General features: G+C 42.9%; 1 protein-coding gene across 3 annotated transcripts in view; it reads right to left on the bottom strand.

The window, feature by feature from the left end:
• LOC124041773 (adenylate cyclase type 1-like) overlaps nt 1–11,321 on the bottom strand; it is a 74,404-nt gene extending 63,083 nt beyond the window's left edge. For all 3 annotated transcript variants that reach the window (XM_046359770.1, XM_046359771.1, XM_046359772.1), the window contains exons 1-3: nt 10,399–11,321; nt 965–1,114; nt 505–623 (exon numbers count right to left, since the gene is read on the bottom strand). In XM_046359770.1, the coding sequence (XP_046215726.1) occupies nt 505–623; nt 965–1,114; nt 10,399–11,007 (878 nt within the window). In that variant the 5' untranslated portion in view covers nt 11,008–11,321. The remainder of the gene's footprint in view (nt 1–504; nt 624–964; nt 1,115–10,398) is intronic.
• Between the last annotated feature and the right edge of the window lie 12,310 nt (nt 11,322–23,631).

Below are 23,631 nucleotides of genomic sequence, written 5' to 3'. Positions count from 1 at the left end.
AAGGCACAGTCAACTTAGTGTATGTAAACTTCTGACCCAGTGGAATTGTGATACAATGAATTATAAGTGAAATAATCTGTCTGTAAACAATTTTTGGAAAAATTACTCATGTCATGCACAAAGTAAATGTCCTAACCGACTATAGTTTGTTAACAAGTAATTTGTGGAGTGGTTGAAAAGCAGGTTTTTCAACCACTTCAAATGTACGTAGAATACTTCAAATGTATGTAGAATACTATCATAATGTGATCTTGCAGACATTCATTCAGTTTTGATCTAATTAATCAAGCACCATTCATCAAAGTGACTTGTTATCTGGGCAGCCGAATGAGTAGAGCAGACCCAGTTCTATAAAATAAATCATATTTTAAGCTATTGGCAGGAGACTTCCAGAGACTTCTAAAACGCAGCCATATCGTTTAAATGATCATCGGAGCTAATCAATGCCAAGTTTCTACCCCTGACTCTGGGTTGGGAGTTTTGGAGTTTGGATGGGTGTCCTACCTGACGTTGTCGTGGCGTTGGATGTAGATCTTGTGGAAGATCCTTTCAGGAGGCTTCAGGAAGTCTTCTTTCATCTCCATCGCCACGTTCCTGGGCAACAAACTCATCAGAAGTCGCTCCTGTGTGTGTGGGTGGGTGAGAGAGAGAGAGAGAGAGAGAGAGAGAGACAGCGTGAGGAGAAGGAAAGAGAGGTATACTTAAAAGTCAATCAGACTTGAGAATATGAGAGGAGAGTGTTAGTGGGGGTGCAGATAAGAAAAGTGAGAGATAAAAGGTGGTGGAACAAACGGAATTGGAAAAAAAAAGTGTGAATGAGTCACCAAGTGTGTTTAAAGGAATAATATGAGAGAAATATAGAAGCCTGATTTTACCCTTATGCCTTCTGTTAATGTGTGTTTGTGTGTCTGCATGCTAGTGTGTCCGTGGGAATTTGTGTGTGTGTGGGCATGTGTGTTTCTACCTGTTTCTCATTCTCGTCCTCCATGCGCAGCCTCTCCTCGATGCAGTTGCGTGCCTGTAGGAAAGCCTTCCTCTGTGCTCGCTCAGTCAGGATGCGCACAAACAATCCAGAGAGGTTCACACTGGTAAACAGCACTGTGTTGGCCACCAGCTGCAAGCAGAAAAACGACACAACATTATGCCACTTAGCATACATAACCTCGTAATCTTTCATCCAAAGTGACATAGGATCCCTGCGGAAATTGAAGGTGTGGCTTCAGTATTCCTAGTCTCATGCTCTCACACCAACTGAGCGACACTATGCTCTCAAGTTAAAGACGGTCTTAAATACCAAATACATGATGCAGCTGTTTTCCAAAATCCTAGGGGAAACACTGGCACATTTCTTTTGTGGAACGAGAAGGTCACTTTCGGTAATTCTTTATTACCACAAGACGGCAATCTGACTGTTTTGAATTTTGGGGAATTTTAATAAGTTCCTTTCAATAAAAACATTGAACCGACCTGTCTCTGACTTTTCCAAATGAAGTGTATTTAACACTCTAGCAGTCCTTTGAGATAAATATCATAAAAGACTAAAACCTTTGGGGCATTTCTACCTCAAAGCACCATGACGGTCGAAATGACCGTATGCATGTTTAACAGTAGAATAGCCGGCAGTCAAATAAATCAAATGTAATATCCACAATCACAGAGAAATCATTCATATTTAGTTTAGGAATGTCATATTAAACATGATACAAAAGACAATTTATTTCAAAAGAACAGAATAGCATGTTTTGAGTTTTATGTATAGGTACTTACAGTACTTGCCGAGGCTATATGGCTTCGCCATGCCAATGAAATCAACTTGTCAATTTAGCATACATAACACGCTTGTATTCATTTCCCTGCCCAACCACAGTCAACACATATACTGTATTTTACAGTAAGAATATAAAGGGATAACAGAATACAATTCATCACTGTTTTCCACCAGCACTCACAAGAGGAGGAGTGGAGTTGTGGTTATACTAGGAAAAGGTTATATTATTACCATATTCTGTGCCATTTTGGGAGTTGTTTGGCAAAACCAGGTGAATTTGGAAAGCTTAGAATCTGCTCTCTCCGATAGGGTATAGCAATCAAAACATCTTGCCTGCATGGACCTCTACAGGATGATTTGAAAAAGTGTTTTTTGGTCAGCTCTTTTGTCAGTGGATGCTGTCAATGTATGCTGCTGGTCATCAGTCTCAATTTGGCAATTAATACTTTTGTCACCCATCAGACCATTATCTATTTAATCTTGTCTTTGGGCTCACATCTATTATTATATGTGTGAAATTTGTTTCAATATACTGTAGTTTAGGCACGGTCTGGATGGGCCGTTAGCTAATTGAACATTAAAAAAAATAATTAATTATTTTAGCTGTTTATTATGGAATATTTACAAAATTGAAATATCACCAGTCAAAATCCTGGCACTCTGTGGGTTAAAAAGCCATTATGTTGACGTCATCTGAAATATAGACTGACTGATGCGGTGCCACTGCGCTGTGGTGAGCTGATAAAGGAAGAGGCGGCTGTGCGCTGTGGTGAGATGATAAAGGAAGAGGCGGCTGTGCGCTGTGGTGAGATGATAAAGGAAGAGGCGGCTGTGCGCTGTGGTGAGATGATAAAGGAAGAGGCGGCTGTGCGCTGTGGTGAGATGATAAAGGAAGAGGCGGCTGTGCGCTGTGGTGAGCTGATAAAGGAAGAGGCGGCTGTGCGCTGTGTTGAGATGATAAAGGAAGAGGCGGCTGTGCGCTGTGGTGAGCTGATAAAGGAAGAGGCGGCTGTGCGCTGTGTTGAGATGATAAAGGAAGAGGCGGCTGTGCGCTGTGTTGAGATGATAAAGGAAGAGGCGGCTGTGCGCTGTGGTGAGATGATAAAGGAAGAGGCGGCTGTGCGCTGTGGTGAGATGATAAAGGAAGAGGCGGCTGTGCGCTGTGGTGAGATGATAAAGGAAGAGGCGGCTGTGCGCTGTGGTGAGATGATAAAGGAAGAGGCGGCTGTGCGCTGTGGTGAGATGATAAAGGAAGAGGCGGCTGTGCGCTGTGGTGAGATGATAAAGGAAGAGGCGGCTGTGCGCTGTGGTGAGCTGATAAAGGAAGAGGCGGCTGTGCGCTGTGGTGAGATGATAAAGGAAGAGGCGGCTGTGCGCTGTGGTGAGCTGATAAAGGAAGAGGCGGCTGTGCGCTGTGTTGAGATGATAAAGGAAGAGGCGGCTGTGCGCTGTGGTGAGCTGATAAAGGAAGAGGCGGCTGTGCGCTGTGGTGAGATGATAAAGGAAGAGGCGGCTGTGCGCTGTGGTGAGCTGATAAAGGAAGAGGCGGCTGTGCGCTGTGTTGAGATGATAAAGGAAGAGGCGGCTGTGCGCTGTGGTGAGATGATAAAGGAAGAGGCGGCTGTGCGCTGTGGTGAGATGATAAAGGAAGAGGCGGCTGTGCGCTGTGGTGAGATGATAAAGGAAGAGGCGGCTGTGCGCTGTGGTGAGATGATAAAGGATCTCAAAAGGGACATTGAGACATTTTTTGGCAATCAAGCCCCTTTTTGTACTTACCCAGAGTCAGATGAACACATGGGTACCATTTATGTCTCTGTGTGAAGTTTGAAGGATGTTGAAGGTAGTTTCACTACCGTTAGCAGAATGACTGGCAGACCGGACCCATTCAATCTGGCCCAGGGGATGTTTGAATAAAAAAAATGTAATGTTAATAGGAAATTATTATTTTGGGTTAAGAAAATACACTCCAGGCCGCTCTTGAATGTCTACAACGAGAAAGTATGGAGAAATGGGCTCCCAAGTGGCGCAGAGGTCTAAGGCACTGCATTGCAGTGCAAGAGGCGTCACTACAGATGCTGGTTTGATCCCGGGCTGTATCACAACCGGGCTTGATCAGGAGTTCCATAGGGCGGTGCACAATTGGCCCAGCATCGTTATGGTTAGGGTTTAGCCGGTGTGGGCAGTCATTGTAAATGAGAATTTGTTCTTAACTGACTTGCCTAGTTAAATAAAGGTTAAATATTGAATAAATGATAATGGACATGTACGTTTTCAAATTACTGCCATTTTCAAATAAGCTTGTTTTCACCTTTGTTGGTAAACAATGTAATTGAAAACAAACACTGCATAGCCTCAAAGCATGGTTAAAAGTATAATAGTATCTCATGGATAGTCAGTCATTGCATCCATAGCTCTGTCTATGAATTTTAGAGTGGTTACATTTTCCAGTCCCACTCCTCAGCTATTTACCAAATCAGTGGCCGTGTGCTCCGCTCTGGTATTCTTTGAACTGCTGATTGACCCTTTAATGCATAAAATGCCAAGTGAAGCTGAGGTAGTAGAAACCACCTGGCCTAAACACATTGCACATTAACGGACTGATACATACTATAGACAGAGGAAGAGAAAAGAGATGTACTGCACATTAACGGACTGATACATAGTATAGACAGAGGAAGAGAAAAGAGATGTACTGCACATTAACGGACTGATACATAGTATAGACAGAGGAAGAGAAAAGAGATGTACTGCACATTAACGGACTGATACATAGTATAGACAGAGGAAGAGAAAAGAGATGTACTGCACATTAACGGACTGATACATAGTATAGACAGAGGAAGAGAAAAGAGATGTACTGCACATTAACGGACTGATACATAGTATAGACAGAGGAAGAGAAAAGAGATGTACTGCACATTAACGGACTGATACATAGTATAGACAGAGGAAGAGAAAAGAGATGTACTGCACATTAACGGACTGATACATAGTATAGACAGAGGAAGAGAAAAGAGATGTACTGCACATTAACGGACTGATACATAGTATAGACAGAGGAAGAGAAAAGAGATGTACTGCACATTAACGGACTGATACATAGTATAGACAGAGGAAGAGAAAAGAGATGTACTGCACATTAACGGACTGATACATAGTATAGACAGAGGAAGAGAAAAGAGATGTACTGCACATTAACGGACTGATACATAGTATAGACAGAGGAAGAGAAAATTAACGAGATGTACTGCACATTAACGGACTGATACATAGTATAGACAGAGGAAGAGAAAAGAGATGTACTGCACATTAACGGACTGATACATAGTATAGACAGAGGAAGAGAAAAGAGAGATGTACTGCACATTAACGGACTGATACATAGTATAGACAGAGGAAGAGAAAAGAGATGTACTGCACATTAACGGACTGATACATAGTATAGACAGAGGAAGAGAAAAGAGATGTACTGCACATTAACGGACTGATACATAGTATAGACAGAGGAAGAGAAAAGAGATGTACTGCACATTAACGGACTGATACATAGTATAGACAGAGGAAGAGAAAAGAGATGTACTGCACATTAACGGACTGATACATAGTATAGACAGAGGAAGAGAAAAGAGATGTACTGCACATTAACGGACTGATACATAGTATAGACAGAGGAAGAGAAAAGAGATGTACTGCACATTAACGGACTGATACATAGTATAGACAGAGGAAGAGAAAAGAGATGTACTGCACATTAACGGACTGATACATAGTATAGACAGAGGAAGAGAAAAGAGATGTACTGCACATTAACGGACTGATACATAGTATAGACAGAGGAAGAGAAAAGAGATGTACTGCACATTAACGGACTGATACATAGTATAGACAGAGGAAGAGAAAAGAGATGTACTGCACATTAACGGACTGATACATAGTATAGACAGAGGAAGAGAAAAGAGATGTACTGCACATTCACAACCGTTCATTTGAAGTCAAAAATGAAGTATTTGCTTTGTCTTGTCAATACACATTTGGAAGCAATCACTCAGTGTGTGTGTGTGTGTGTGTGTGTGTGTGTGTGTGTGTGTGTGTGTGTGTGTGTGTGTGTGTGTGTGTGTGTGTGTGTGTGTGTGTGTGTGTGTGTGTGTGTGTGTGTGTGTGTGTGTGTGTGTGTGTGTGTGTGTGTGTGTGTGTGTGTGTGTGTGTGTGTGTGTGTGTGTGTGTGTGTGAAAGCACAGAGGGGTAAACATAAGTGGGCTATGCTTCCAGCTGAGTGTAGGTCAGGTAGGAGAGAACAACAGATAGACAGAGCCTGTGTAAACTGAGTGTTTTCCATGTGGCTGAGCATGACTGGGCCTGGAGATGTGACCTTTAACACCCAAACACAGACACACACGCACAAGCAAACACACACACACACACACATACACTGTATGTCAGCCTGTCTTCCTCACCAGCAGTAATTTTTTCTATAGACCCTGATTGGTGATTCACCACTGGTGTTTACAAGGTCTGCTGTAATACAGTTGAAGTCGGAAATTGACATACACTTAGGTTGGAATAATTTAAAACTGGTTTTTCAACCACTCCCCAAATGTCTTGTCAACAAACTAAATTTTGTCAAGTCGGTTTGGACATTTATTTTGTGCATGACACAAGTCATTTTTCCAACAATTGTTATCAATTATCAAGTGCTTGTCAAATTGTGAATGAGTAACTGATGTAGTGTGTACAGCCTGCGCACAAAAAACAAAAGCAAAGCAGAGCTCATGCCATTCAAGCTACATTTTTCAAATCATCATTAGAGTCTCATCGTGCAGCCTTAGAATGTTTTAAAAATAACATATAGGCCAACGTTTGTATCACAACTAAAGTTATATTAATAACTCTAAATTAACCATATAAGAGTATCTATTTCTTTGTTAACCTCTCAACACAGAATAGCCGCATGTGTGCACTCCGTCAAATCGTTTGGAGAAAATATCCTTTCTATTTTACTTATTTTTACTTGTATTCTTCATACTATACAATAATGCCACGGAATTCGAAGAAAATCTTGTCTGCTAAATGAACTAGTGTTGCCCAAATCCATTTGGCATAGCCAGAGTGTGCTATTCTGTTCTGTTCGTCTGAAATAGACTCAATTTTCTTCATATCATGCTTCTTTAGACCTGTCTAAAAATAAATTATGGATTTATTGTGATGGTGTAGGTTACATTACATGGATTTATTAGACTTCTTAAAATGTAGATGTTCCAAAGGTCAGTATCTGTGGCGTGTAGGCTATCTGTGGAAGCCAGGAGATGCTAAATGGGTTTATTTTAATTAACGGTCAATTACCGTGAGACCGAAAGTTATTTGCTTGAAAAATCACCAGCTGAAGAAATTTTGTGACCGCCACAGCCCTATTCACAACCGCAAATCACGTGTAACCATGCCAGCCCAATATCTCCACATCTGGCTTCTGTACTTGCAGGATCATCTGAGGATGGGGAGCTGAGGCCTGAGGAGTATTTCTGTCTGTAATAATGCCCTTTTGTGGGGGGGAAACTAATTCTGATTGGCTGGGCCTGGCTCCCCAGTGAGTGGACCTGGCTCCCAAGTGGGTGGGTTTATGCCATCCCAGGCCCACCCATGGCTGTGTCCCTTCCCAGTCATGTGAAATACATAGATAAGGGCCTAATGAATTACATTTTCAATTGACTGCCTTCCTTCTATGAACTGTAAATCAGAAAAAGCTTTGAAATTGTTGCATGTTGCGTTTATATTTTTGTTCACTTTAGGTCAATGATAGACTAGTAAGAACAAGCGGCTCATTTAGACAACACAATACAGGCAACAGCATCCAATAAGTTAATTAGTTATACTGTACTGTAGGGTGTGTGATTGTATTTGATGAGGACAAGCTTATATTGTCAACGTGAATAGCAAATGGGATAAGCTGGGATCTGACCCGATCCCCAAGGCACAAGAAATCCATGGTCTCATGTCTGCAATGCAGACAACGAGACTCAAATATCATGATCACACATGATTGGTGTACTGGTGGACTCTTATAACAGAATTTAGCAATGCTGTAGTGGATAATCAGGAGAGGGAACATAATCATTTTATGTCCTTCTCGCTCTGACTGAGATTTGGTTATTATTGGTTTGTTTACACCACACATAGCCTCACTGTGACCCTGAAGGGAAGGGTGCCTATAGGCTTGCTTGGTGGTTCTTGGTTGGTTGAAACACAGGTCCTTTACGGTCATACCACTGAGCTAATCTCCAGGCTCAATGGATTAGCTTTCCCTTCCTAGGCTGGACTCTGCTACCGCTATAGCGCTGTCCTTCACACACCGTCCTCCTGACACACGTATAGGCTACACGAGCAAGATATTACATGCCACATGCTAAAGGAAGAAAGCAAATCAGAGCTGATATGACTGAGGGCTAAACTTCTCCATGACAGAGAGAGAGAGAGCGAGTGAGCGAGAGCAAGACCAAGAGAGAGAGAGAGAGAGAGAGAGAGAGAGAGAGAGAGAGAGAGAGAGAGAGAGAGAACTTGTTGAGACTGTCAATACATTTTTGGTATTAAGTTCTTTGGGTTTGCTTGACCTTTTATTAACTGTCTGGTTATCTGGTTGGGGTCATCAACCACTGCCTACTTCGGTTCTATCCTGTCTGAGCACTGTCCGTCTGGTCTGTCTGTGTGGTCCTGTTTGTTTTGTTCCACTCTGTTGGCAGTATAGGGTGATATGAGGTTGGGTCATATTATTAGACATACAGTGCATTCAGAAAGTATTCAGACCCCTACCCCTTTTCCACATTTTGTTAAGTTACAGCCTTATTCTAAAATGGATGAAATAATTGTTTCCCCTCATCAATCTACACACAACACCCCATAATGACAAAGCGAAAACACGTTTTTAGAAAGAAAAACACCTTACTGAATTATAAATAATATAATTTTCAATTTTTTGTTGTTGTTGCATACAATATACTGTAGCGTAGTATTTTAATTATTTATTTTATAGGCCTACAGTCATTACTGTTCATCTTTTTCAAGGGTGTCAATCATTTAGGCACACACATCACGGACCCAAGTCAAATCAGTCACGCAGGCTATTTTGAAGTCAATGGTGTGAGACAGATACAGCTCTATTGCCTATTTGCATGTTCACCCCCCTCCCTCCTACCTCAGTAACATGAGACTATTAGCCTAGAACTGAAGCAATGTCAACACGGAAAGCCTGCTTATACTTTGACTGACCAGACATGGGCTCGGTTTCCCAAAAGCATATTAAGGCTAAATTCATCGATAAAACCTTCCTTCGTAGGAGAATCGTTAAATCTCCGAGCAGTTCCCCAAAGCCAATGTTATTAACGTTGCTCTTGAAAACATTCGTAATCAAACGCCTGCCTCAGACCACTCGTAGAACAGCCAAGCGCGTCGTTTTTTGCCCTCCTGCGTCATTTTATACACAGAAAGGTCGCTGCTAAACATAGAATCGCATGGTTCGTCCGTCTCTCTGTGACCGCCGATAACTTCAGAACAAAGTTGACTACAAATAAAGTTGCCAATGTCTTTGTAATTGATACAAACAATAAAAGTATAAAAATACACTTCAAATTAAAACCGAGATGACTGCATTAAAACATAGCATAAACAGTAGGCTATAGGTCTATTTCAATCATATTGAAATGCATTTCAAGTTCAATCCATTAAGTTATATGTTGATACTTGTAGGTTACTGTCTGTAATTTGTCTCAATTTATTATATGATGTCTAGCCTAATATCGGTGATTTATTGCTGGACACAGATGTCAATTCAACGTCTATTCCACGTCGGTTCAACGTAATTTCATTGAAATGACGTTAAAATAACTGATTCAACCATTGTGTGCGAGTGGAAATAAGCCCCATCAATATCTGCAGCCGTAGATGGTAATATGAGCTGATCCGTCGTCGGTATTGTGAAATAATGTTAATGATGAGGTACGATTTGATTGGAGAAAGCTAATATGAGAGCAGCTCTCCCTTTCTTTTGATTTTATCAGCAGGATATTGGCTCCAACAACGCACTTAGCGACCATTCTCTCCGCGTGTTGTTTTGGGAAAAGCATGTTACATGTTCGGCCATTGTAGGAAAGATGAATCGTTAAAGCACTCGTAAACCCAAATTCCAGGCCCTGCTCTCCTGTCTGCAGTTGTGATCACAATCAGCCACACGTCATTGAAGTCCGTGTTTAGATTGAACTACTGAGCACCTCTCCGCACGTTATCGCACACGGCTTTGCACTTTCCACTATAGCATACATCCAGCACGCGCTCCTTATAAAAAAACAGCCTGCCTTGAGTTCACTGATGTTCCTATTCTACATAAATCTAGGGCATTACAGATATAAAACCGAAACATATTTCATTTCAAAATCAAAGCAGGCGGACAAGCAGTGCTCAGACATCGTATGTATCGCGCGCAAGTCGGTGACCCCCGCCGGTCGCTGTCCACTTGATGGTGCTGAACTTCATATTGACAGGCTCATTCTTCCTCTCGCTTTTCCCTTATCTGTTCTAGATTAAAGCCCCATTATCCATGATTCGAATAGCCTAGCCTGGTGGTTAACTATGTATAGCCTACTTACCGTTCTCCATAATTTCTGCGTCTCAACTGTCACGGAGGTGGCTGTCACAATTATATGAGAGATGGCAATCATTATTCCAAACATCACTGCTAACAGAGTCCGCACCGGCAGGAGCGAGTAGGCAACGAATGTAACCAGCATGAGCTGCCACATGCCTCGCTCCGGGTTGGTCGGGGGCTCCAGCCCCACCGCGCCGAGGGAGAAGGGACAGCAGAGGAACGAGAAGGTGAAGCCGAAGAGCAAGGTCAGGTTGACGATCTGCTGGAGCTGGGTCACCTGAAGGTATTTGACGTTGGTGACAATGAAGAGGGACACGAAGACGATACAATGTACCGGATGGGACCCCTTGGAGATGGTCAGATTGGGGCCGGACAGCAACTCCACCACCGCCAGCGTCGATGCCATGACGATGAGCACCGCCAGGGCTTTGAGAGTGGACGTCTGCTCCAGCTTTAGATTGTAGTTCTGGAACAGAGACTCCAGCTCCTTGCAGTCGAACTCATCCTCGCATGCGATGGTAGTCAGAGGGACGCCTGGTGGACAATGGCTTTTCTTCCGCCGGGTTTTGACTTTCTGAAACGGAATTTCCTCCATGTCAGGGCCATTCATAAACTAGACACTGGACCACACAGCGCGCCACAGACCGACGCCGGGAAACAATCAAGCACGCAGCAGTCTAGAGAGGAGAGCGTCCCGGATCACTAAGGCTGGAGGACTGGCCTGCCACTGTAATCTCCTGACGCGCGACATGCACTATCCACAGGTTGAAATCCGTTGTTCGTCGAGATCAGTCAGCAAGGAAACGTGCAAGCATGTTCGCCCCTTGAGCAAGACTCCAAAAAGTATTTTTCGTTTCACTTGGGCAAGGACAACATCATGGAAACAGAGTCCCGCACACGACGGTCGAGTTCTGAATCTAACAGCTTTTCGCAAGGCTCAGATTGGATCACGCATGCGCATTATGAGGTGGAGATAAGACACGTCTCAGTAACTCAACAGACAACAAGACAAAACAGACTTGAGAGTTATGGAGGACCAAACATGCCAAAATTAGAAATACATAAATGCACATATAAATTGATAAATAAATGAATAAATCCACACACAATTAAATAAATTAGCAAGTTAACAGAAAAATACTGACTAAAATGTATTAATTCTCTACATATCTACATGTATTTAATTATTTATCTATGTATTATCTAAACATTCTAACTTTAATTCATATATATATTATATATATATACACACATATATACAGTATATCACAAAAGTGAGTACACCCCTCACATTTTTGTAAACATTTGAGTATATCATTTGAAGAAATGACACTTTGCTACAATGTAAAGTAGTGAGTGTACAGCTTGTATAACAGTGTAAATTTGCTGTCCCCTCAAAATAACTCAACACACAGCCATTAATGTCTAAACTTCTGGCAACAAAAGTGAGTACACCCCTAAGTGAAAATGTCCAGCTGGAATGTTTTTCCAACATTCTTGAAGGACTTCCCACATATGCTGAGCACTTGTTGGCTACCTTTCCTTCACTCTGCGGTCCAACTCATCCCAAACCATCTCAATTTGGTAGAGGTTGAGGTATTTTGCAGGCCAGGTAATCTGATGCAGCACTGCATCACTCTGCTTCTTGGTAAAATAGCCCTTTACACAGCCTGGAGATGTGTTGGTCATTGTCCTGTTGAAAAACAAATGACAGTCCCACTAAGCCCAAAACAGATGGGTTGACGTATCGCTGCAGAAGGTTTTGGTAGCCATGCTGGTTAAGTGTGCCTTGAATTCTAAATAAATCACAGACAGTGTCACCAGCAAAGTACCCCCACCCATAACACCTCCTCCATGCTTAATGGTGGGGAAAACACATACAGAGATCATCCGTTCACCCCATCACACAAAGACATGGCGGTTGGAACCCAAAATCTTCCATTTGGACTCCAAACCAAAGGACACATTTCCACAGGTCTAATGTCCGTTGCTCGTGTTTCGTGTCCCAAGCACGTCTCTTCTTATTATTGGTGTCCTTTAGTAGGGGGGACTTTGCAGCAGTTTGGCCTGATTTACACAGTCTCTGTTGAGATGTCTCTGTTACTTGAACTGTGTGAACCATTTATTTGGGCTGCAATTTCTGAGGCTGGTAACTCTAATGAACTTACCCTCTGCAGCAGAGGTAACTCTTCAGAGTCTTCCATTCATCAGTCTTCCATTCCTGCGGTGGTCCCCCTGAGATCCAGAATCATCATATAGCACTCAATGGTTTGAAGAAAAACCACTTGAAGAAATGTTCAAAGTTCTTGAAATATTCCATATCGACTGACGTTCATGTCTTAAAGTATGGAATGTCATTTCTCTTTGCCTATTTGAGCTGTTCTTGCCATAATATGGACTTTTAAGAAGCACATCTGTTAATTGAAATGCATTCCAGATGACTACCTCATGAAGCTGGGGAGAGAATGCTAAGCTGTCATCAAGGCAAAGGGTGGCTATTTGAAGAATCTCACATTTAAAATATATTTTGATTTGTTTAACACTTTTTTGGTTACTACATGATTCCATGTGTTATTTCATATCTTCCCTATTATTCTACAATGTAGAGATGTTTTAAAACGTAAAGTAAAAACCCTTGAATCAGTAGGTGTTCTAAAACCGTTGACTGGTAGTGTATGTATATATATATAATTTATTTCTGTATTTCTTCCTCAATATGATAATGAGGGGGTGTCAATCAAACATCTGTGGGTGGTGTCTGACACACCATTGGTTGATCAATTTCAGCATTGCTCGGTGAAGCTAGCCACGATAACAATTAGCCACAATTGTGGAATTTTCGGTTCACCTTCAAAATAAAAGTCCCGCAGCGAATTTTTTTATTTTCTTATAATATATATTTCTTTTACATTTAACTAATCAAGTCATTTAAGAACAAATTGTTATTTACAATGACGACCTACACCGGCAAAACCCAGACGACGCTGGGCACATTGTGTGCCGCCCTATGGGACTTCCAATCACAGCCGGTTGTGATACAGCCTGGATTTAAACCAGGGTGTCTGTACTGACGCATCTAGCACTGAGACGCAGTGCCTTAGACCGCTGAGCCACTCAGGAGCACTTTGTTTGCATTGTACATCCTTGCCTGTGGATCTTGAGTCCATGAAATGTGCAGCACTCTCACTCACTTTTTTTTAAATTAGAAAATACACAGTGCTGGGAAAAAAAATTCTGGAAAAAAAAAATTCTATCAAAACGTTAGATTGACAAACTAACTAAAAATCTAGGCTATAGCTGCCTATAGGTAGGTAAATTGAGATTTCTTCCCTTTCCTCTCTCTCTGTCCGGTGGCATGAATGATGAATAACTATTGGCGTGTGTGCAGAGGCCCGTCTGTCAGAGGCTTGACCACTTGGAGCTGGCCAAATCTGACATAACAGTCACAGACAGAAAACTCTACCAGAGGTTTCTAAAACAGCTGTCCTCAAAACAGTTTGTTCAGGAACTGGGGCTCATGTCGGCCTAAATCACACTTGAACTCGCCCTAGTGTCTGATTGCTTAGCTTACAGAAACGCAGGCAAACTGATCCAACGCATGAACCTTATCACATCAAAGAGATCTAGGAACCAAATTCTCAGCGTTTCTACCTTGATGTTCATAAAACTCCACATGATCCTCTCTGTTGTTTACCCCTAATAGTCCTAATCATCACTTATTATTACAAATTGAAGAGTATCACTCCTCACAATGGTGCTCATTTAGTAAAGTTAGATCAAAGCGGAATCAATGTCTTGCAAGATCACATAATGATTCATTAGTATATTACATAAAATTGTATAAAGGCTAATGGTGCATAGCAGTCGCCCTCGCAGTGGTAGACTACGTGTAACAACACCTGCACAGGATCGGTACATCCGAACATCACACCTGCGGGACAGGTACAGGATGGCAACAACAACTGCCTGAGTAACACCAGGAATGCACAATCCCTCCATCAGTGCTCAGACTGTCCGCAATAGGCTGAGAGAGGCTGGACTGGGGGCTTGTAGGCCTGTTGTAAGGCAGGTCCTCGCCAGACATCACCGGCAACAACGTCGCCTATGGGCGCAAACCCACCGTCGCTGCACCAGACAGTACTGGCAAAAAGTGCTCTTCACTGACGAGTCGTGGTTTTGTCGCACCGGGGGTGATGGTCGGATTCGCATCGATCGTCGAAGGAATGAGCGTTACACCGAGGGCTTGTACTCTGCAGTGGAGGGTCCGTCATGGTCTGGGGCTGTGTGTCACAGCAGCATTGGACTGAGCTTGTTGTCATTGCAGGCAATATCCACGCTGTGCATTACAGGGAAGACATCCTCCTCCCTCATGTGGTACCCTTCCTGCAGGCTCATCCTGACATGACCCTTCAGCATGACAATGCCACCTGCCATACTGCTCGTTCTGTGCGTGATTACCTGCAAGACCGGAATGTCAGTGTTCTGCCATGGCCAGCGAAGAGCCCTGATCTCAATCCCATTGAGCACGTCTGGGACCTGTTGGATCGGAGGGTGAGGGCTAGGGCCATTCCCCCCAGAAATGTCCGGGAACCTGCAGGTGCTTTGGTGGAAGAGTGGGGTAACATCTCACAGGAAAATAGGCAAATCTGGTGCAATCCATGAGGAGATGCACTGCAGTTGGTGGCCACTTAATACTGACTGTTACTTTTGATTTTGACCACCCTTTCCGCCTTTGTTCAGGGACACTTTATTCCATTTCTGTCAGTCACATGTCTGTGGAACTTGTTCAGTTTATGTCTCAGTTGTTGAGTCTTGTTATGTTCATACACATATTTACATGTTAAGTTTGCTGGAAGTAAACACAGATGACAGTGAGAGACAATTATTTTTTTGCATTTCCAAATCAATATCAATAACACTAACAAAAGGGTTGAATTGTTCCACATGTGCAGTAGATGTTAACATGGCTTTGGTGATGAAAGGTACATAATGTATTTGGTATCAGGCCACTGCATGCTGTGACATGGGCCTGGATGGTGACACATCTTCAGGGGTGGCAGGTAGCCTAGTGGTTAGAGCATAGGGCCAGTAACCAAAAAGGTTGCTAGATCTATTCCCAGAGCTGCCAATGTAAAAATCTGTCGTTCTGCCCCTGAACATTTACATTTACATCATTTAGCAGACGCTCTTATCCAGAGCGACTAGGCAGTTAACCCACTGTTCATTGAAAATAAAAATTTGTTCTTAACTGACTTGCCTAGTAAAATAAAGGTTAAAAAAATATATTTAAAAAATTGTGACCTTCAGTGGTACCGAAAGCAAGGGTCTTACCTGGGAGTACAGGAACACTCTCTGTCTCACAGCTGTTCTGTCCACATGTATTGTATGTAACCACACAAACTGATAAGGATGCAATCACCGACTTATATTCATTTTGTCTACTTTCAATCTTATCCGGGATATACAGTTGAAGTCAGAAGTTTACATACACCTTAGCCAAATACATTTAAACTCAGTTTTTCACAATTCCTGACATTGAATCCTAGTAAATATTCCCTGTCTTAGGGCAGTTAGGATCACCACTTTATTTTAAGAATGTGAAAAGTCAGAATAATAGTTGAGAGAGTGATTTATTTCAGCATGTATTTATTTTATCACATTACCAGTGGGTCAGAAGTTTACATACACTCAATTAGTATTTAGTAGCATTGCCTTTAAATTGTTTAACTTGTGTCAAATGTTTCGGGTAGCCTTCTCACGCTTCTCACAATAAGCTGGGTGAATTTTGGCCCATTCCTCCTGACAGAGCTGGTGTAACTGAGTCAGGTTTGTAGGCCTCCTTGCTCGCACAGTTCAGTTCTGCCCACAAATTTTCTATAGGATTGAGGTCAGGGCTTTGTGATGGCCACTCCAATACCTTGACTTTGTCATCCTTAAGCCATTTTGTCACAACTTTGGAAGTATGCTTGGGGTCATTGTCCATTTGGAAGATCCATTTGCGACCAAGCTTTAATTTCCTGACTTATGTCTTACGAAGTTGCTTCAATATATCCACATAATTGTCCTCCCTCATGATGCCATCTATTTTGTGAAGTGCACCAGTCCCTCCTGCAGCAAAGCACCCCCACAACATGATGCTGCCACCCCCACAACATGATGCTGCCACCCCCATGCTTCACGGTTGGGATGGTGTTCTTCGGCTTGCAAACCTCACCCTTTTTCCTCCAAATATAACGATGGTCATTATTGCCAAACAGTTCTATTTTTGTTTCATCAGACCAGAGGACATTTCTCCAAAAAGTACAATCTTTGTCCCCATGTGCAGTTGCAAACCGTAGTCTGGCTTTTTTATGGCGGTTTTGGAGCAGTGGCTTCTTCCTTGCTGAGCGGCCTTTCAGGTTATGTTTATATAGAACTCGTTTTACTGTGGATATAGATACTTTTGTACCTGTTTTCTCCAACATCTTCACAAGGTCCTTTGTTGTTGTTCTGGGATTGATTTGCACTTTTGCACAAAAGTACGTTCATCTCTAGGAGACAGAACGCGTCTCCTTCCTGAGTCGTATGACGGCTGCGTGATCCCATGGTGTTTGCACTTGTGTACTATTGTTTGTAGAGATGAAGGTGGTACCTTCAGGCATTAGGAAATTGCTCCCAAGGGTGAACCAGACTTGTGGAGGTCTACAATTTTTTGTCTGAGGTCTTGTCTGATTTCTTTTGATTTTCCCATGATTCAAGCAAAGAGGCACTGAGTTTGAAGCTAGGCCTTGAAATACATCCACAGGTACACCTCCAATTGACGCAAATGATGTCAATTAGCCTATCAGAAGCTTCTAAAGCCATGACATTTTCCCAGCTGTTTAAAGGCACAGTCAACTTAGTGTATGTAAACGTCTGACCCACTGGAATTGTGATACAGTGAATTATTAGTGACATAATCTGAATGTAAACAATTGTTGGAAAAATGACTGTGTCATGCACAAAGTAGATGTCCTAACCGACTAGTCAAAACTATAGTTTGTAAACAAGACATTGTGAAGTGGTTGAAAAACGAGTTTTAATGACTCCAACCTAAGTGTATGTAAACTTCCGACTTCAACTGTATATGTTGTAGTTGACACCTCTGTGATGTGTCTGGTTTACATGAATATAAAAATATTCACCCTGGACATAATACACATTTTTAGTCCTTTTTAATCATGAGCTCTAAGGGATGTCTTTGTGTTTAAGTTACCACAGAAGTTAGTAAAAGTTACTGTGAAGAACAATGTGACATACATGCCATGAAAAAGTTATTGTTTTGTAATCTAATCATTTAAAAAAAAGTTGTTTATACAACATTGTATTGCATTTGGTAATTCCCAAAATGTAGCCTTTGAAAGCCTTGATAGTTGCGTCCTACTTCAGGGAACTGTCTGCAGACAGCCGACGACAGGGTGGCAGATTTTTTGATGTGCTGCTCTAAAGTTCTGTAGCCTAGCAGACTCACCTGGGGATAGAGTGATGGACATGTTCGTTTTGATAAAAGTCTGGGAGACTTTTACAGGGAGGAGAGAGCATCAGTTTTGGAGCGAATACAATAAATCCAATCCAACCAGTGACCCTTGTTAATATATGATGTTGTCACACAGTCAGACTGCCATAGAGAAGGAGGCTTACATAGACCATCAAGTATACTATTTTGAGTGTAGCTTACATCTCTGTGCTCTGGAGTGATCGCAGGTAGTCGGTCAGATGGTTCTGGAATACCATTCGGTCTCTGTAGCACCTGGAGATAGACGGAGAGAGTTTGTGAGTGTGCTAGAAAGAGAGCCCTAACCTTCTACTGGCCCAGGGCCTAGTATCATGCAATATAAAGGAAAACAAACATTTCATGACTTACTGACATGGAGTGTTCCATGTTCCTGCTGGTAGCAAGCCTCAGCCTGGATGCAGAGAAATGTCCTGACTTTTAGTATGGTTGCATATCTATCTCTACCAGGCTCTAAGAGATCAGATGATAAACGTGCAGAGATTAACAAAAGAAAATGGTATATGTATTTCAGTAGAGGCTCCTCAGAGGAGGAAGGGGAGGTCCATCATCCTCAGTGAATTTCATAAAAATAAAAAGTGAAAAATAAAGTTATCCTTTTTAGATAAAACTAAATATATTAACGTCATCAAATAATTGATTAAAACACACTGTTTTGCAAAGAAGGTCTACAGAAGCCTCAACGGCACTCTGTAGGGTAGCACCATGGTGTATGTCAGCTAGTTGGCTATGCCTATCCAACACTGAAACTCTTCCAAGTCAAGGTAAGCTTTTGGTTTTATTAATTTATTGCCACCGGGGCCCACCAGTGTAATTGCTGTTGACTGTACAATGTACTGCATGATTGTAGTGGGTTTACTAACAATGTTGACGTTAATACGGTGACAACGATGTAGGCTGTGTGTAGCGGTTAGCTGTTATGATAGGAAGGTTTGGCTTGGAAAGGTTTTTTGCTAGTTCACATACAGATGATTTGTTGTCACTAAAGTCCACAAGCAAAGGTAAAAGGTGAGAGAAGGAAAGTGTAGATGCGAGAACGAATTAAACAATGATCAAAGGGATCATGCTGTTTATATGTGGCTGCTATGAAAGTGTGCGTGTGATCAGGGGTGTATTCATTCCACTGATTCTATTGAAAAATGTTTCTTAAACGGAAGCAAATAGAATAAAATGGGGATAAACATAAATTAATTTGTCCAATAGAAACTCTCGTTTGCAACTGTTGGACTAATGATTACGCCCTAGATCAGCTAGATGCAGGCAAGAGTGTGCAAGGCGGTATTGAATGTGTCAATGTCAGTCATTTCTCTCGACCTGTGCGCCTACGTTGTAAACTTTCATTCAAAGGCTAGGTTGAAGCAACCTCATGATGGGTATAGGGAAATGTGTTTCTTGTAGTAGCCTAAACCTATTGATGTTACATTGAGCTGGGAGAATGGAATATGAATGGCAGTCATCCAATATGCTGTAATAGAACTAAGGCCATGCTCATCATTTATTTTCGGCTTCCCTCATCTTAATTAAATGGCTCCGACCACCACTGCTGTATTTAGCGTTCATGTATCAGTTGGCCTACTTCACACTCAAGTCCGCAAAGGACAACAACAGAGCTGATTAAAAGTATGCATGCCATTTGTTGATAAGGACTATGACAAATGACATGGCATACGTGAATTTATAGCCAGCTAAGTTATTATGCTGTATTATGGCCCCACTTCACATCTCACTAACAATTGCTAAGGCGAAAATGCAAATTCCACTATTGTGGCTAATCCATATTGTGACTAGCTTCACATAGGTGACTTATTCCATAATGACATCATTCTCCTCCTTATTCGACTGTAGTTAGCTAGCTATTAGCTTAGATGCATGTGATTGTTGCAACCACGCTGCTTCAAAGATCGATGATGTCGAGAATTAGCCAAGCTAGCTAAATGACAACCCTATTATTTAAGTATCCACTCTGTTTGCTTAAAGGTGATCTACTTTAGCTAACAGGAGCTAGCCAACATACATTGCTTCTGACACATGCCATGGTCCTGCTTCCTTTCCATCCGACAGATATTTTTCTATCGTAGCTAGCTATCTAATAATGGTTTATGATTATTGCAGTTTAGTTTATTATCTATTTTAAGGTTGAATGTTAGATAAGCTTTAGGCTATTTACTGTATAGAGCCCCACAGTGGAGGTGTCATAATACCTAGCCGTCAAATGGGAAATGGTTCAAATCATTTTCCCACCATTTATTTTTCCCATAGGGGATTTTAGAAACACTTAAAATAAGGCCTGTGATTTGTGTAGGCTTAGCCTGGCATGACGATTTGATAATCATGTAAATCTCTCTCGGACAAGGTGATTTATCAATATATTTGGCTCTATTTATTATTTTAATTTCAAAAACAATAACGGGACAGCAGGGTAGCCTAGTGGTTAGAGCGTTGGACTAGTAACCGAAAGGTTGCAAGTTCAAATCCCCGAGCTGACAAGGTACAAATTGTTCTTAACTGACTTGCCTAGTTAAATAAAGGTTTTTAAAAAAGGGGGACCCACCAACTCCATATTAATGCCCATGATTTTGGAATCAGATGTTGCACAAGCAAGTGTCCACATACATTTGTTAATGTAGTGTAGCTATATGCGCTACACATTATTGTTTAGGGGGTGCTAATGTGAAACGTGGCCTTTGTTGAACGCAGCCCAGTCAAAAGCAATTGAGCATTGTGCCGTGACATTGATAAACCAATGGCGTGTTAGATTTACCACCCACAGACGTTTGCTTCATTATCTTATTGAAATACAGAAATAAATAAAATAAATAATATAAATGAATCAAATTTTAAAAAGCAAGTGGGATTTATTATTTAAATAATGATTTCTCTTTTTAAATGTACATTCATCCATCGATTTATTGAGCTTTGTACGTGTGCATTTATCCATTTGTGTGTGCATTTATTCATATAGTTCTAATTACGGCAGATTTGGTCCCCCATAGAGAGGTCGCACTACAGTCCACACTGTAGTTGAATTTGCTTAAACTTAAGCAGCTTACTGAGATTTATGTACACAAATTACAACAAGTATGGCCTTTGGAGGCCCAGAACACAATTAAAGTCTGTGTATAACATGTATCAGCTACAGGCCTATGAATAAAATGATTGCTGTATAATGGTTGTATTGCAGTATAACATGGTATCCATTTATAGACTGTGTGCATTGCCCAATTAGAGGAACAGTGACATGTTCACACATCTGTGAGCAGCTGTACAAAATAGCAATGCACAAGGGAGGAGACCACCGGTGTCTTTTTAAATAGACAGTCAAATCACCTCTGCCAGGTGAAGAGAGTTGTTTGGAAGATACCAGGAATAATATCGGATGTGTGAATCATTGTGTGAACTATTGTGTGTGTGTGTACGTGCGTATCTGAAGGCCTGTGTGTTTGTTTGAAAGAAAAAGGGAGGGAGGCAGAGAGAGAGAGAGAGCATTTTCTTTCAAGGCTATGTCATCTTTAAAGTTTAAAGTAAAGTTGTGATGTCAGACTGAACATCCTGACCTGTTTCCAGACCACAAGTGGAGCAAATAGCAAACAGCCAAGCATTCAGAGGCATGAGAGGATGGTGGATCCAAAATATCGCTTTGTCATTCTCCCTATCTGTCTCTCTCCTCTCTTGAACAAAAAAATACTCAATATTGCAGAGCTCACAGTTCCCCCTCTTCCCTCTCTAGTACACTACAATGTTTTGTTATATTTAGATCATACACATTGAACACACAGAGAAACCATAAGATACTGTAGAATGTGAATCCACATGAAAAACTCCCATATTGGACACGGTTGTGTCAGGGTTTTCCTGTGGTGAAGTAGAGGAGGACCAAAACGCAGCGTGGTTATATTGATTCATGTTTAATCAAAAACGGATAAACATGAACACTACAAAACAATGAACGTGGAAAACCAAAAACAGCCCTATCTGGTGCAAAACACAGAGACAGGGTCTGGGTGGGCATCTCTCAGCGGTGGCGGCTCTGGCGCTGGACGTGGACCCCACTCCATAATTGTCTTAGTCCACCTCCTTAGTGTCCCTTGAGTGGCGACCCTCGCCGCTAACCTTGGCCTAGGAAACCTAACAATGGGCCCCACTGGACTGAGGTAGCTCGGGACCGAGGGGAAGCTCGGGACCGAGGGGAGGCTCGGGACCGAGGGAATCTACCAGATCCTGGCTGACTGGACCGAGGGCTGACTGGCACTTCTGCTCAGGAGTGAGAGGAAGCTGAGGCAGGTTGATGGATCTACCAGATCCTGGCTGGCTGGTGGTTCCGGCAGATCCTGGCTGACTGGCACTTCTGGCGGATCCTGGCTGACTGGTGGTTCCTGGCAGACTGGCGGATCCTGGCTGAATGGCGGATCTAACTGATCCTGGCCGACTGGCGGATCCTGGCCGACTGGCGGATCCTGGCCGACTGGCAGTTCTGGAGGATCCTGGCTGACTGGAGGATCCTGGCTGACTGGCAGTTCTGGCGGATCCTGGCTGACTGGTAGTTCTGGCGGATCCTGGCAGACTGGCAGATCCTGGCAGACCGACGGATCCTGGCAGACTGGCGAACCCTGGCAGACTGGCGGATCCTGGCACACTGGCGGATCCTGGCACACTGGCGGATCCTGGCACACTGGCGGATCCTGGCACACTGGCGGATCCTGGCCGACTGGCGGATCCTGGCCGACTGGCGGATCCTGGCCGACTGGCACATCCTGGCCGACTGGCACATCCTGGCACTTCTGGCGGATCCTGGCTGAATGGCAGATCTAACTGATCCTGGCTGACTGGCAGATCCTGGCCGACTGGCGGATCCTGGCTGACTAGCAGATCCTGGCTGACTGGCAGATCCTGGCCGACTGGCAGTTCTGGCGGATCCTGGCACACTGGCGGATCCTGGCACACTGGCAGATCCTGGCACACTGGCGGATCCTGGCTGAATGGCGGATCTAACTGATCCTGGCAGACTGGCGGATCCTGGCTGACTGGCAGATCCTGGCCGACTGGCAGATCCTGGCCGACTGGCAGATCTGGCAGATCCTGGCCGACTGGCAGATCCTGGCCGACTGGCAGTTCTGGCGGATCCTGGCAGTTCTGGCGGATCCTGGCAGACTGGCGGATCCTGGCAGACTGGCGGATCCTGGCAGACTTGTAGCTCAGACGGCGCTGGGCAGACTGGCGGCACTGGCGGCGCTGGACAGACTGGTAGCTCAGCCGGCGCAGGGCAGACAGGTAGCTCAGACGGCGCTGGACAGACTGGCGGCACTGGCGGCGCTGGGCAGACAGGAGAAAAAGGCTCTGGTAGCAACATAGAATGCCCACCCAGCTCACGTCCTGACCAACACTAAAACAAGGAAAACACATACGAACAATGGACAGAATGTGACAGGTTGTGAACATAGAGTGTGGAGAACAAGTATTTGATACACTGCCGATTTTGCAGGTTTTCCTACTTACAAAGTATGTAGAGGTCTGTAATTTTTATCATAGGTACACTTCAACTGTGAGAGACGGAATCTAAAACAAAAATCCAGAAAATCACATTGTATGTTTTTAAAGTAATTAATTAGCATTTTATTGCATGACATAAGTATTTGATCACCTACCAACCAGTAAGAATTCCGGCTCTCACAGACCTATTAGTTTTTCTTTAAGAACCCCTCCTGT

Source organism: Oncorhynchus gorbuscha, linkage group LG08 (genome assembly GCF_021184085.1).
Source record: "Oncorhynchus gorbuscha isolate QuinsamMale2020 ecotype Even-year linkage group LG08, OgorEven_v1.0, whole genome shotgun sequence".
Classification (NCBI taxonomy): domain Eukaryota; kingdom Metazoa; phylum Chordata; class Actinopteri; order Salmoniformes; family Salmonidae; genus Oncorhynchus; species Oncorhynchus gorbuscha.
The sequence above is the reverse complement of the archived record's forward strand: the minus strand, read 5'-3'. Positions and strand labels throughout refer to the sequence as shown.